The sequence below is a fragment of the Podarcis filfolensis genome, assembly GCF_964270895.1.
Source record: "Podarcis filfolensis genome assembly, chromosome: 13".
NCBI classification, from domain to species: domain Eukaryota; kingdom Metazoa; phylum Chordata; class Lepidosauria; order Squamata; family Lacertidae; genus Podarcis; species Podarcis filfolensis.
The window spans coordinates 40,417,628-40,432,936 of record NC_139615.1 but is presented as its reverse complement, the minus strand read 5'-3'; the positions used below and the strand labels follow the sequence as shown (position 1 = coordinate 40,432,936).

Here is a 15,309-nt window from a genome sequence, read left to right as displayed (position 1 = left end):
AAAGACTTTTGAAATTGCCACCCTGTAGATCAAGACCACCCCCAGAAACATCATACATACATCACAGAAGGGGTGTAACCTAAGACCACCCCTCAGATACATCACCCGTACATCACAGAAAAGGCGGTCTAAAACAGAAATTTTAATATTGTTTTTCTCCTGTTGTTTATCTCCTGTCTGGCAGGTTACATGATTGGATTGCCTGGGGAGCCTGGCCATTCTTTTGTAGTGATAAATACTTAGTTCCTGGGCCATGTCACAGGCTCACACCCTATTCAAACACAGACATACCCTTAAGACAGGATTTGTGAAGGAAAAGACAATGGGGAGGCTTTTCCATTTTGACCTTGCAGAGAAAAGATTTGGTCAGTTTAGGAATCAAAATGGTTCCAGGTTGGTCTTCCTGTGCTGATCTATGTACGTGCTTGGTTGGTACACTTATGAACATTACCATATATTTAAGACCATAAAATTCCTATTACACTTTCAATGGGCGGTGATTTCTTAGCCCTTCAGTGAAAAAGTGTATCAATTCAAAATGGAAAACATCAAAGAAGCAGAAACACTGTCAGAAAAACAGACCCAGAACTTCTCCTGTTTCAGCCCTTGTCATGACTTCCATCCATTTCCCTCCTCCACACGGTGTGGTTTGTTGGTTCTAGGGAGGGAGGGAAAATTCCGCACGTTTGCATTTTAATTCCAGCCAACGTAACTGTTTTCTTAATATTTATGTGCCCGGTCATTACATGCTCCCTGGAAATTAAATCCCACCCACCCTCTCCTCCCACTCTTGCATGTAATAAGATACAAAGGCAAGTGCCGTGTTTCGATAAACAGATGGATGTCCCCTGCAAGGCGATGAGGGCGGCAAATATCAGAGCTCCCCCCCCAACACAACACACAGTGGTCAAGGGGTCAGCTAAGGATTGTGGGGTTATATCTGCTAACGGGGGACTCTCCAGCAAGAGACGGAGAGCTGAAACTGGAGGCAGGGCTCACCATCAGAATCAAGCTCTAGCGAACCAGTTTTCAGTCTCTGGGCTCAGTTATTTTATTTACAGATTTATACCCAGCCCTTCCGTGAAAAGGATCAGGGCAGCATGTAAAAGTCTATACAAAAACAACTGCATTTCTCTGAGCATGTGCATGTTGGAGGTCTTTGTCAGGTACCGTATTTTCACTCTATAAGACGCACCCAACCATAAGACGCACCTAGTTTTTAGAGGAGGGAAACAAGAAACAAGAAAGTAACGCAAAGCCTCTTGAGCGAAAAGGGAGGAGCACTCCCACTGCGCTCCAGAGTCTTTGTGTGGCGAAGCCAGAAGAGTAAGAGGGATCACTGCGCACTGATCCCTCTTGCTCTTCTGGCTTCTGGGATAGCTGCGCAGCCTGCATTTGCTCCATAAGACGCACAGACATTTCCCCTTACTTTTTAGGAGGGGGAAAGTGTGTCTTATAGAGCGAAAAATACGGTACTTGGCATAAAAAGGAAAGACCATCTTTGGATGTGAGCTCAGCATCTTTCCCTCAGTGCTTAAGTCACCCCACCCAACATACCTCACACTCCTGTGATTGCAGAGCGATGTTTCCACAATAAAAGTGGCGGCTTTGAGGACCCTGTTCCAAGCCCAGCATCTTTCATTTTACAAAATAAATACTTGGGTACGACAAAAACAAAACAAAAACAAGACAGAAAGAAGGAAATTCCTAATTCCTTTGCAGGCTCCAGAGCTGGCTGCCCTTTGAGGAAATATATTATCAGATGACTGTCCAGATTTTGATACTGGTGTGTTTGGCTGTTGTTGCTGTTTCGTTGTCTTTTGTACCAGAGCGATGGCAAACCTGTGGCTTGCTGGACTCCAGCTTCTATCAGCCCCAGTCAACGTGACCAATGGTCAGATTTTATTTATAAGAATACTTACATACCACTGTATCATTAAAAATATATCCCAGCGGTTTACAACAACTGTTTCCTAGTATTTTGAGAAGCTCATATTTCTGTGCTTACTCTCTTCAGACCACCAATAATTTTACAAACCTATTTATAGCACGCACACCCAACTTCTTGGGAGGAAATGTGCTCTGACACACATCACCGGCTGCTTTGACTTCCTCGTGTGGTGCTTCCCTCCAGCTCTGATGCGCCTTCTTGAGGTGTAAGTGATCAGAATTTCACAAGGTAGGCTGAACGTGGGCGTTACCCAGCAAACACGGATGAACCTGAAAGCAACCCAGCATCGAAAGTGGAGAAAAACACACCCAGATGTTGCTGCCTCTGCGGTTACTGGACACCTGTCCTTGGCAGGGGGGTGATTTTCTCTCCCGCCCCCTCCCCAATGGCTTTCCTAGGAGATGACCTTTGCATGATGCTCAAACGAGGCAAAGCTCAGAGGGGCTTCTGAGAAAAGGCCCACAACTCACCTTGCAAAATCCATGTTTATTAACGGGGGTGACTTTCCTCGAAATGTCATGAACTGGAAGATCCCTGCCCAGGATTGCATAAGCCCCCGTGGGTGTGCTACTAAGATGTCAGCAACGGATGAGATTGCAGACCACACGCCTGGGCTGAACATTGTCACCATCACGACACAGAGAGTAAAACATTGGTTCAAAATGCAGAATCCCTGGAATTTCAGTGTTCTGAATGTTCTAGGGGGTTGAGCAGGGATGGGAATTGTTTGTTTTGTTTCCAAAAGCAATGGTGTTTCTATAACTTATCGTGATGGCTTTTTTAAATTTTAAAAATATTTTTTATTCAGTTTTACATTTAATCATCATCATCATCATCATCATCATCATCTATTATTTATACAGTACCCCGCCCATCTGGGCAGCTTCCAGCGGAATATTAAAATACAATGACCTATTAAACATTAAAAGCTTCCCTAAACATGGCTGCCTTCAGATGTCTTCTAAAAGTCTGGTAGTTGTTTTTCTCTTTGACATCTGGTGGGCGAGTGTTTCACAGCGCAGGTGCTACTAACGAGAAGGCCCTCTGCCTGGTTCCCTGTAATTTGGCTTCTTGCAGCGAGGGAACCACCAGAAGGCCCTCAGCACTGGACCTCAGTGTCTGGGCAGAACGATGGGGGTGGAGAATTAGAATCAGATACAAATCATAATCATATATACCTAGGATTCTCTGAATCCCTTGACTTCCCTCCACCCCTCCATGGGTTCCATAGTATACTTTTCCAACTGCATCATATACTGTTCTCCATATTCCCTTAACACTCAATTCTTACCGTGGTTCTTGTGACATTGCAAATGTTTTCAAAACCCTGCCAATATTTTTAATTGTTTACAGTGTTCTTTTAAGTAACTTATAAATTTCCCCCATTCTTTATTAAATTTATGATCTTCTTGGTTTCTGATCTTCCTGGTCATTTTCGCCATTTCAGCATAGTCCATCATCTTTATTAGTCATCTTCCTTCCATCTCTGGGCAAGCAACATCTGTGCAACTGTCGTAGTGTACATAAACAGTCTTTCTCTTTGTAGAGTGGATTTGCCACAATTCACGCATTTTCCTGAGATCAGTAACAGAAGTCACGCAAACAGAAATATGAGCAGCATTCACTTTTTTTTTTTAAGTCCAAGAACATCACATAACTGTGTTATTTTCTGCACTGTTGCTGATGTTTCTCTTCCACTGAAATGCACTGACTTTAATTATGTAATTAACAATTACATAATTGTGTTCATATTGAAGGAGTCATTGTTTTGTTATGTTTTGTTTTTGTTTTATTATGTATTTTGTGTTTTCATTGTGTTGTATTTTTATGTAGTGAACCAACCTGTGATCTTCAGATGAAGGGCAAATTTTACAAATTTTAATAATGATGATGATTTAGGTTTTAGCAGAAGCCGAACTGTAGCACAATGGAAACAGTGCTGACAGATAGGAATACAGGACAGGATTGAAATCATGGCCTCCTTACATCCTGAGAAACTACACACGGGATTGAAATCATGCTGTTCCTAATGAATTGGCTGTTATGCTACTGTCAGAGCTACCCTAGGTCCCAGCTCACAAAGGACCAACACTGCTTCGTTGTTAAGTATAAAAGTCTTTATTGAAGTTCAGTTTCACTTCCAGAGCCGCAGCGCGCAGCCCCACGTCTAAAGTGTCAGACCACTGATGCTCCGTCTGAGTCTCCTCCCCCTTGACACCAATTTAAGATTCTAGCCTTGCTCCACCTTCTCCGCTGCTCCTTCCTCCTCTGGGTCCGCCTGCCCGCCGGGGTTCCGCCCTTTCTAGCCTCTTCTCCCGCTGATTCCCCTGAGCCTTCCCCCTCCCTCCGGCGGGCTTTAGGAGCTGGTTCCCCATCCGGGTCTCCTGCTGTTCCGCGCGCCTGCACATTTTAACTTGGCGCGCGCGCCCAGCCAGCAGCTTTCCTCCTGACCGTTCCACTGCTGCTGTCACTGCTTCCCCCTTCGGGGGGGCTAGCTGCAACTGACCTCCCCTCCGTTGGAGGCGTGGTCAGCCCTGACTCCCTCTCTGGAGGAGACACTGCCCCTGACACATGTGACTCTTCCCCCCCACTACGCTCTGGTGGGGAAACTGGTCCCGATCCTCCACTGCTGCTTTGGGGTACCCCTCTGGCTCCTTGTTTCTGGTGCGTCCCCCCTGGGACCCCCCTTGCCCTGACCATCGGCGCCCCCTTCTGGGAATCTTCTGATTCGCTGGAGAAGCTCATGGAATCTCTCGGGCCACTGTCATACTCCCCTACGCTGCCCTCGGATTCTTCCCCTTCGCTCTCCCAATCCTCTCTCCCCAGTGCTCCTGCTCCTGATTCCCTGACAGCTACGTTGTGTCTTTGTGTGTGTATTCAATACAACTGCCTGCATGTTGAATTTCTCTGCAAAGGTATGGCCATGAGCTCCTGCACTTCACAGTTTACCACTACACCACTGCAAAAAAAGAACTCACCTCATTGGTGTCCACAGCAGCATCAACAATCTCCATCTTTCAGCCCCATTCCTTCCAGTTCCTAGAGGTGTTCTCCTGGGAGCTGCCACCTCTGAGACCCAGCAGTCTCTTTGTGTAGCAAGAGTATTACAGCTGACTTTATCACTGGAGGTGTGCTCCATTGTCTTTTGAGACAGATGGATGACAACAACAGCAACTGGCCTCCATGTTTAAGAAGAAGCTCCATGTTAGAAAGTCTCCATGCAGACTGTCTCGCCAGAGTGGTGCATGCTCAAGTTATCTCCCGCTTGGACTACTGCAGTGCGCTCTACGTGGGGCTACCTTTGAAGGTGACCCGGAAACTACAATTAATCCAGAATGCAGCAACTAGACTGGTGACTGGGACTGGCTGTCGAGACCATATAACACCAGTCCTGAAAGACCTACATTGGCTTCCAGTACGTTTCCGAGCACAATTCAAAGTGTTGGTGCTGACCTTTAAAGCCCTAAACGGCCTCAGCCCAGTATACCTGAAGGAGCGTCTCCACCCCCATTGTTCAGCCCGGACACTGAGATCCAGCTCCGAGGGCCTTCTGGGGGTTCCCTCCCTGTGAGAAGTGAGGTTACAGGGAGCCAGGCAGAGGGCCTTCTCGGTAGTGGTGCACACCCTGTGGAACGCCCTCCCATCAGATGTCAAGGAAATAAACTATCTGACTTTTAGAAGACATCTGATGGCAGCTCTGTTTAGGGAAGTTTTTAAGGATTGATGTTCTATCATGTTTTTAATATTCTGTTGGTATGGGTGGGGTATTAATATAATAATAATAATAATAATAATAATAATAATAATAAGAAGAAGAAGAAGAAGAAGAAGGCCCCTGCCCTAACTGTAGTCCCCACCTAGCAAGAGAAAATTGGTACAACAATCATGTATGCCAACAGCAGAATCTAATTCCAATTGTCAACAACGAGGTAAAAAGGTAAAAGGTAAAGGGACCCCTGACGATTAGGTCCAGTCGTGACCGACTCTGGGGTTGCGGTGCTCATCTTGCTTTATTGGCCGAGGGAGCCGGCGTACAGCTTCCGGGTCATGTGGCCAGCATGACTAAGTCACTTCTGGCGAACCAGAGCAGCGCACGGAAACGCCGTTTACCTTCCCGCCGGAGCGGTACCTATTTATCTACTTGCACTTCGTGCTTTCGAACTGCTAGGTTGGCAGGAGCAGGGACCGAGCAATGGGAGCTCACCCCGTCACGGGGATTCGAACCGGCAACCTTCTGATCGGCAAGTCCTAGGCTCTGTGGTTTAACCCACAGTGCCACCCGCGTCCCCAACAACCAGGTACAGACAGTCAAATCCAACATTCACCTTGGCCGGAGGTCTCTAGCGAGGAAGATGGTGGAATTTTCGCTGGGCATTGTGACACCCCACCCCCTGATCACAAGCCTATTTTGGCGGTGTACCAACAGCCTATGTGGACACAGCTGAGATCAGGTTGTCCTAACTCATCTGCCCAGGTGTTGATGATGCAGATCAACACCCTTGTTGTTGCCAACTGACATGGATAGCCTCTACATATATGCATCCACATGTGCTGGTTAGCAAACGCAAGCATGGATTTACGCATCCAATCAATAAACATTATATGCTTGGCATATAAGTATGGCTCAGGTGGGTCACTAAGTAGTACTGATGAGAGAAAAACTGCCTTCAAACACCTCAGTGATTTGCCAGCGGGACATGGATTCAGGTATGCTTTTGCATGTTAAGAAGAGGGAGGTTGCCATATTTCTGAACGAAAGAGATTCTGCGTCCTCTATAACGGCCAGTTCTGCAGAAATCCAATGGGTGCAGATTTCCTCATGGGGAAAATGTTGACCTGTTATGTTTTGGCCGGTTTGGCAGCTGCTAAAGTTGAGGAAATCTCTGTGCATCAGAAAGATGGCAATCTAATTAAGATTATATCTGAGAATTAGCTGCTGGTTTGATTGATGTCGTTCTCCGTGCTAATATTAAGCAAATTCATAACTTTGGGTTTTATGAAACCAGGAGCAAAATGACATCCAGCAATCTTGGAGGGCAAGGCAGGGGAGTCTGTCGTGCAAATAGGTACAGCTGTCAGGTAAGTTCAGGTAATAGTAAGAATTCAACATGCTCAGCAAGCTAAGTGACGAAACATGGACTGTACGTGGGTGACATGCTTTGGAAGTCTAAACCTTCCCCACTCCAGCTATCAGCCCAGTGACTCCTGTGCCCAGTGTGACAAGCTTGGGGTGGAGGGGAAGAAAACTGCTGCCATTCAAACTGCTGCTAAACCTGAAAACCATCTTAACCCTGAGATTAAGAGCCTCCTGCTCCACCAGTTCAGCTACGCTTACTCACAGGCAGTGAATTTGGAGACTTCTGTCAGAAATAAAAACAAGGACAGGGATTGCCACAATTCACGCATTTTCCTGAGATCAGTAACAGAAGTCACGCAGACAGAAATACTAGCAGCATTCACTTTTTTTTTAAGTCCAAGAACATCACATAACTGTGCTATTTTCTGCACTGTTGCTGATGTTTCCCTTCCACTGAAATGCACTGACATTGATTATGTAATTAGCGATATAATTAATTGTGTTCATATTGAAGGAGTCATTGTTTTGTTTTTGTTTTATTATGTATTTTGTGTTCTCACTGTGTTGTATTTTTATGTAGTGAACCAACCTGTGATCTTCAGATGAAGGGCAAATTTTACAAATTTTAATAATGATGATGATGATGATTTAGGTTTTAGCAGAAGCCGAACTGTAGCACAATGGAAACAGTACTGACAGAGAGGAATACAGGACAGGATTGAAATCATGGCCTCCTTACATCCCGAGAAACTACACACGGGATTGCAGTCATGTTGTTCCTAATGAGTTGGCTGTGATGCTATGTTGTGTGTTTGTGTGTGTATTCAACACAACTGCCTGCATGTTGAATTTCTCTTCAAAGGCACTTCACAGTTTACCACTACACCACTGCAAAAAAGAACTCACCTCATCTTGAAAAGTGATAATAAGGGCACCTCAAAAGTCAGGCAATGATTCTGAAGGGAAGATTGGGGCGTGCTTGGGGAACATCCACCCCCTGCTGTCTGCATGCACCAATGACTGCTTCCATTTTGCTCTCGTTTTCCCCATTCGTTTCTGTCCACACCAAACGTCAGACGAGGTGCAGGCTGCTTGTTTCAAATGCCAGCAGAGAGGCAGACTACTTGCACCGTGTACATTGCAGCTGCTTACTTGAGTCCCCAATATTTCTAGCTAAAAGATCCTTTGCAGAAGGTCTCAGAAAGGTGACTAACAGTTCAGTGCATAGAATCATAGAATCATAGAATAGAATCATAGAATCATAGAGTTGGAAGAGACCACAACGGCCATGGAGTCCAACCCCCTGCCAAGCAGGAAACACCATCAGAGCACTCCTGACATATGGTTGTCAAGCCTCTGCTTAAAGACCTCCAAAGAAGGAGACTCCACCACACTCCTTGGCAGCAAATTCCACTGTCGAACACCTCTTACTGTCAGGAAGTTCTTCCTAATGTTTAGGTGGAATCTTCTTTCTTGTAGTTTGGATCCATTGCTCCGTGTCCGCTTCTCTGGAGCAGCAGAAAACAACCTTTCTTCCTCCTCTATGTGACATCCTTTTATATATTTGAACATGGCTATCATATCACCCCTTAACCTCCTCTTCTCCAGGCTAAACATGCCCAGCTCCCTTAGCCGTTCCTCATAAGGCATCGTTTCCAGGCCTTTGACCATTTTGGTTGCCCTCCTCTGGACACGTTCCAGTTTGTCAGTGTCCTTCTTGAACTGTGGTGCCCAGAACTGGACACAGTACTCCAGGTGAGGTCTGACCAGAGCAGAATACAGTGGCACTATTACTTCCCTTGATCTAGATGCTATACTCCTATTGATGCAGCCCAGAATTGCATTGGCTTTTTTAGCTGCCACGTCACACTGTTGGCTCATGTCAAGTGCAGGTGGGCTGTTAAGACCATAGGTCTGAGCAGGTATAAGGTATTTGTCTTTCCCAGCAAATCTTGCTTCTAGTTTAGAGCCCAAATACTGGGGTGAGGGTGCAAGAAGGTGGCTGTCTAGATTTGCCTTTCTAATCTGTTTGAAGAAATAATAGAAAAGGTGAGTTGGGATACAACCTCCAGCCCGCCTGCCCATGTCAACAGCAAGAACTGGCAGGAATTATTTTGCCAAACCTGCCCCCATCCCAAAGGAGGATAACTATCTCACCTGGGCATATGCTGAACACAGTCAAAGGCTGCTTAAAATGCCATGGCTTCCTCTGGAAGAACGCTGGGAGGGCTCACACTTTACTAAATGTATATTTCTCCAGAAAAGATGGTTGTGCGGTTCAGAAGCAACTCTCAGTGGTATAACCAGGTAACAGAAAACAGCGCTCATCTCACTTTATTGGCCGAGGGGGCCAGTGTACAGTTTACAGGTCATGTGGCCAGCATGACTAAGCCACTTCTGGAGAACCAGAGCAGCGCACGGAAACGCCGTTTACCTTCCCGCCGGAGTGGTACCTATTTATCTACTTGCACTTTGACGTGCTTTCGAACTGCTAGGTTGGCAGGAGCAGGGACTGAGCAACGGGAGCTCACCCCGTTGCGGGAATTCGAACCACCGACCTTCTGATCGGCAAGTCCTAGGCTCTGTGGTTTAACCCACAGCACCACCCGCATCCCTAAGGTCATTGTAGAAGATGTGAAATCTGAGCTCTATAGCAGCTCAAATTTTGTAACCTTCAACATTGCTCACTTGAAAAGGCAGTGTGACTCTCCAGATGTCATTGAACTCCCATCATCCTTGACTGCCGGCAACATTGGCTGGGGCTGGAGAGAGTTGGAGTCATATCACATCTTGAGGGCCACAGGTTCCGCATCGTCGTTTTTACAGGTTGATTATAAAGCTTTTCAGAGATGAACAGAGATCTACCTAGACTGGAGCTCAGCTTTAGCAGAATATATCAAGTTGCAAGATTTGCACAAAGCATGGATTTAAAGGAGCTGCTTAAGTGTCACATTGCTTCTTTCAATTATGTTGCACGCATTGTAGAGGACTGTCCTTTGATCTGAGACTCTCAGCCTCCATCTTCTTTTGCAGCTTCCAGACCTTCTTCTCTGTTTGTCATTGCACTGACTATCCTGGCCCTGCAATGGCCGAAGGGAACAACGGCCTTTCCCACAATGCCCCTCTCCAGCCTGTTTGCCAACGCAGTTATAAGGGCACAGCATCTTCACCTGCTTGCAGCTGACACCTTCAAGGAGTTTGTGAGTAATAGGACTCAGCTGTACAGCTGCAAATAAAACGTTTTGAACGTGTTGGAAAGTGCAATATACAAATGTGACAGTAGATGGCGACAGTGAGCTATGCCAAATTCTGTGTCTTTTTCAAAACGTTTTTTTAAAAAGCATTTTCACAGCGTTTTTTTATATGTGTGTAGATTCTACCATAGTGTACCATTTGGTTTCTAAATCATCATACCTTCTGACAGTGAACAAGGGTGGCTGAGTGCTGCTCAGGCACAATTATAACTTGGCTTGGCAGCCCCATATCTGACCTCTACTCCACCTTTGCTCCTGGCTAAACAGTGGATGGAGGAAGCAACCCTTGTAGCATTTTGTGGCTTTTGTTTTTTCTTTGTGCTTTTTTTTTACAGGAACGTTCCTACATCTCAGAAGCCCAGCGGTACTCCAACAAAAACTCTCCGTCTTCATACTGTTATTCCGAAACCATCCCTGCGCCCACAGGGAAGGACGATGCCCAGCAAAGAACAGTAGGTTGCCTCCCTTGTTGCCTTATTTTATGGAATTAGCAAAACAACAACAAACCTATGGTTACGTGAAACATACTCAATAAACACACAAGACGTAACCGGCTGCACTTTTGAATAAATAAGGTATGCTATTCATTGTATCAAATTGTAGTTTTCAACAAAAAAAGAAGAACCCAGTGGGTCAGTTCATTCTATAGTCCGTTCATGCATAAGGTCCATACATGTATAAGTGTCTATTTCACCTGTCCATAGAGTCCAATAATCCACACGAAGGGTTGTTACAGTTCCACAGAATCCTTTCACAGAGTCTGAAATTAATTTAAATCAATCCATCCTGGTTTGAAATGCAGAATACTTGGGAGTAGGAACAAAACCTAGACCTAGATTTAATACTCGAGATTCCTCTGGTTTTAAAGGTCTATCAGATAAGTTAACCACTGAAGTGGTATCTCGATGTTCAGGAATTATTTCCTCCAGCAAGGTGCGCTGTTTGGAAAAAGACTGGTACGCTTGACCAGATCTAAGCCTCAGTTCTCTGTCTTCATCTGATCCGTCTTGTGTGTTTATTGATTATTTTATGGAATGGCTGCATCAAGGTGCAAAATCTGGAATTTGCGTGTTTTGTGTGTTCAGCTTCCCATTGTCCCACTGGGCAAACAGTGGGGCAGCTCCCAACTTCTGCAACAATACTTTGCAATCCCATTTTCTCTCCAGCTGCCATCTGAACATAACTTGTCCCAAATAACGTAACTATTCCACCACTGAGGTAGGAATGTTCCCAACCATTCGTGCCCATTGAGAGAATGCACTCCGTCAGCTTTATAAGCATCATCTGGCATTCACTACTCTTTAGCAAGTTATCAAGGGTGCTTCCTGGCAACCTTGTTTTTGTTTGCAGAGAACCTAGATGCCTACTGTTGAATGAGCATCCATTCTGATTTGTTTGAGGGTGGGTTAGATGATGTTGCATCAAAGCAAGCCTTATTCCACCCTTTGCAGTGTTTTCCCCTTCACTTTCCTTCCTGCAGAAAAAAAATCAGATTCAGGGATCATAAGCAGTTTTGTTGTGCAGACCAACTACTAAATTAGCTGGTTTGCAATTGAATCCCACTCAAGCAAATGACTCCAGGTTCACTTCAGTGAAATGTAAGGGTCTCCTGGAATAGGGCTGGGAAAGTCCTCTGCCCAAGTCCTTAAAAGGTAACTTTGGGTATCATGGGGTTCAGCTAGACATGGCATTTGGGAGATTGTCTTCTTCTTCTTCTTCTTCTTCTTCTTCTTCTTCTTCTTCTTCTTCTAGGAGAGTATTAGTAGCAGTGCAAGGAAAGAAATCCGATTGGAACTAAGATTTTGAGGGTGTTTGACATCTGGGAGTTTGACACCCCACCCCTGCTGTACATCTTCTGGAGATGGTGCCCTTATTTAGGTTGACGTTTGGTGCTCAAGGACGGAAAAAGTATAATAGTATACCATTATCTAGGGACGCGGGTGGCGCTGTGGGTTAAACCACAGAGCCTAGGACTTGCCGATCAGAAGGTTGCCGGTTCGAATCCCTGCGACGGGGTGAGCTCCCATTGCTCGGTCCCTGCTCCTGCCAACCTAGCAGTTCGAAAGCATGTCCAAGTGCAAGTAGATAAATAGGTACCGCTCCAGCAGGAAGGTAAACGGCATTTCTGTGCGCTGCTCTGGTTTGCCAGAAGTGGCTTAGTCACGCTGGCCACATGACCCAGAAGCTGTCTGAAGACAAACGCTGGCTCCCTCGGCCAATAAAGCAAGATGAGTGCCGCAACCCCAGAGTCGGTCACGACTGGACCTAATGGTCAGGGGTCCCTTTACCTTTTTATCTTTACTTATACCATTATCTACCTTGTTATTGGGTTGGATGGAGAGGGCTGTAAGTACAAAGAGGCACACATTGAACCCAGGGCACAGCATTCCCTCTCAAACCATTTCCTTGATCCGACCCAACATTTGTTGCTCTAATGGAAACACATGGACTCCAAACCGCATCAATTTCATCCGTCAATGTGATCAGTGGTCAAGGATGGGAGCTGTCGTCAAGAAGGCCATAGATTCCCCACCCCTGATGTACAGGTTCAGGTTTTGGCAAGTCCTCCAGGGAACGAATCTCAAGGTTGTGGGGCCACCACAATAGTGTTTTGCTTTGCTTGTGCAAAGCTGGTTTGGCACAGAGATGACGTACTTAAGAGAGTGTCTTCAGTCTTGAAGGCTATGGTGGGAGGGAAATGAGTGGCTCGTTATGGTTCTTTTTAACACTGGCCTCTTTGTTTATTTTCCCTTCAAGGACATGGAGCTGCTCAGGTTTTCGCTGACTCTCATTCAGTCCTGGCTAGGTCCTGTACGGTTCCTAAGCAGGGTGTTCACTAATAGTCTGGTCTTCGGGACTTCGGACAGAGTGTATGAAAAACTCCAAGACTTGGAAGAAGGCATCCAGACTCTTATGAGGGTAAGCCATCTGTTCCCAAGGGGCAAAGGGGCAAGCAGTTCCCTTTGAGTGAAGCTGCAGTTCTGATCACCCTCCTAACCACAATGACTGTGTGCTAACTCCCAATATTGGAGACAAGATGCATCTGAACTCCAGCTGCTGAAGTATGCAAGTTGTGCTCATGTGAGCTTCTCTTTTGGCCTCACCCAACAAGGCATTTGGGACGCGGGTGGCGCTGTGGGTTAAACCTCAGAGCCTAGGACTTGCCGATCAGAAGGTTGGCGGTTCGAATCCCCGCGATCGGGCGAGCTCCCGTTGCTCGGTCCCTGCTCCTGCCAACCTAGCAGTTCGAAAGCACGTCAAAGTGCAAGTAGATAAATGGGTACTGCTCCGGCGGGAAGGTAAACAGTGTTTCTGTGCACTGCTCTGGTTCACCAGAAGCGGCTTAGTCATGCTGGCCACATGACCCGGAAGCTGTACGCCGGCTCCCTTGGCCAATAAAGCGAGATGAGCACCGCAACCCCAGAGTCGGCCACGACTGGACCTAACGGTCAGGGGCCCCTTTACCTTTACTAACAAGGCATTTAAAGCTCTCAACTTGCAATTAAGCCACATTTGGGGGAAAGCCGGAAACAGTAACTGCTGCTGAGTTCCGCATTGCTGTTGCTGCATCTCAACCCATCCATTGCAAAACTGCCTGTGCTCGATTTTGCAGCCAGGCTGAGAAGGACCTATAGCAGGCTTCCTCAACCTCGGCCCTCCAGATGTCTGGAGACTACAATGCCCAGCATCCCTGACCACTGGTCCTGCTAGCTAGGGATCATGGGAGTTGTAGGCCAAACACATCTGGAGGGCCGAGGTTGAGGAAGCCTGACCTAGAGAGATAGGCTTCAAATGCTTGCCAATAGACACCTTCCACCTGCCTTCTCCCATTCCTGGGGCTGCATGCAAGCCTCTGCCCACCTACAACACAGGGCAGCGGTTCTTGTAATTAGTCATGAAGCAAACCGTGGGAAATTTTCAAAATCTCCCAAGTTTGGGATTTAGGGCCATGTTTCCTAATAATAATAATTTATTTATACCCCGCACATCTGGCTGGGTTTCCCCAGCCACTCTGGGCGGCTCCCAACAGAATATTAAAAGCACAATAAAACATTAAACATTAAAAACTTCCCTAAACTGGGCTGCCTTCAGATGTCTTCCAAAAGTCAGATAGTTGTTTATCTCCTTGACATCTGACAGGAGGGCGTTCCACAGGGCGGGCGCCACTATCGAGAAGGCCCTTTGCCTGGTTCCCTGTAGCTTCACTTCTCGCAGGGAGGGAACCGCCAGAAGGCCCTCAAAGCTGGACCTCAGCGTCCGGGCAGAACGATGGGTGTGGAGACGCTCCTTCAGGTATACTGGGCCGAGGCCGTTTAGGGCTTTAAAGGTCTGTCGTAGCACCTTTCCCATTAGCAAGAGCGTACTTTCCCACAGGAGCTGGAGGACGGGAGCTCACGGGGCGCCCAGCTGCTCAGACCCACCTATGACAAATTTGACGTCAACCTCCGGAGCGAAGACGCTCTGCTGAAAAACTACGGCCTTCTGTCCTGCTTCAAGAAGGACCTGCACAAGGTGGAGACCTACCTGAAAGTGATGAAGTGCCGGCGCTTCGGGGAACTTAACTGCACCATCTGAGGGCAGAAGAGATCTACCTCTCCCTTCGGTACCATTCCCCAAGGCCTGGAGTTAGTGCGCTGCTGATACCTCTGCTGTGTGTGCATGTGAGGAAACCCTGAGTCAAGTCAAGAGCAAAATGTCGTGCATTCTGTAGCTCTGCTTGCAAGGACCCTCTACATTTCCTTGTACTTGCAAAAATAAATGCAGTTTTGCCTCTAGCTCCATTCAGACGTTGTTATTTGTATTGGATCAACTCAGACAGGCCTTTGCAAGCGAGGGGGCTTCTTTACCCTTGCCACCATCAGGTTTATTTCCAACTGTGAAGGCCTGAAAGTGGGGGGGGGGGGACGGACTCTTCTAAGCATGCTCCATTGAACCTCCCTATAGTCAGGAACCTTGTGTTAGGTGGGTTCTCAATCGTGCATGTTCTAAGGACGTGTCCTTAGAAGCCCCCTTCCACCTTTCATGAA

The 15,309-nt window shown here is 46.7% G+C and overlaps 1 protein-coding gene across 1 annotated transcript; it reads left to right on the top strand.

Annotated features, from left to right (window-relative positions):
* Positions 1 to 6,495: 6,495 nt before the first annotated feature.
* LOC310748050 (somatotropin) lies at positions 6,496 to 15,057 on the top strand. Its single transcript, XM_083583577.1, has 5 exons — positions 6,496 to 6,658; positions 10,062 to 10,228; positions 10,618 to 10,734; positions 13,040 to 13,201; positions 14,657 to 15,057. Exons 1-5 carry the CDS (start codon positions 6,601 to 6,603, stop codon positions 14,855 to 14,857), a joined length of 705 nt encoding a protein of 234 aa, XP_083439703.1. The 5' UTR covers positions 6,496 to 6,600; the 3' UTR covers positions 14,858 to 15,057.
* Positions 15,058 to 15,309: the final 252 nt, after the last annotated feature.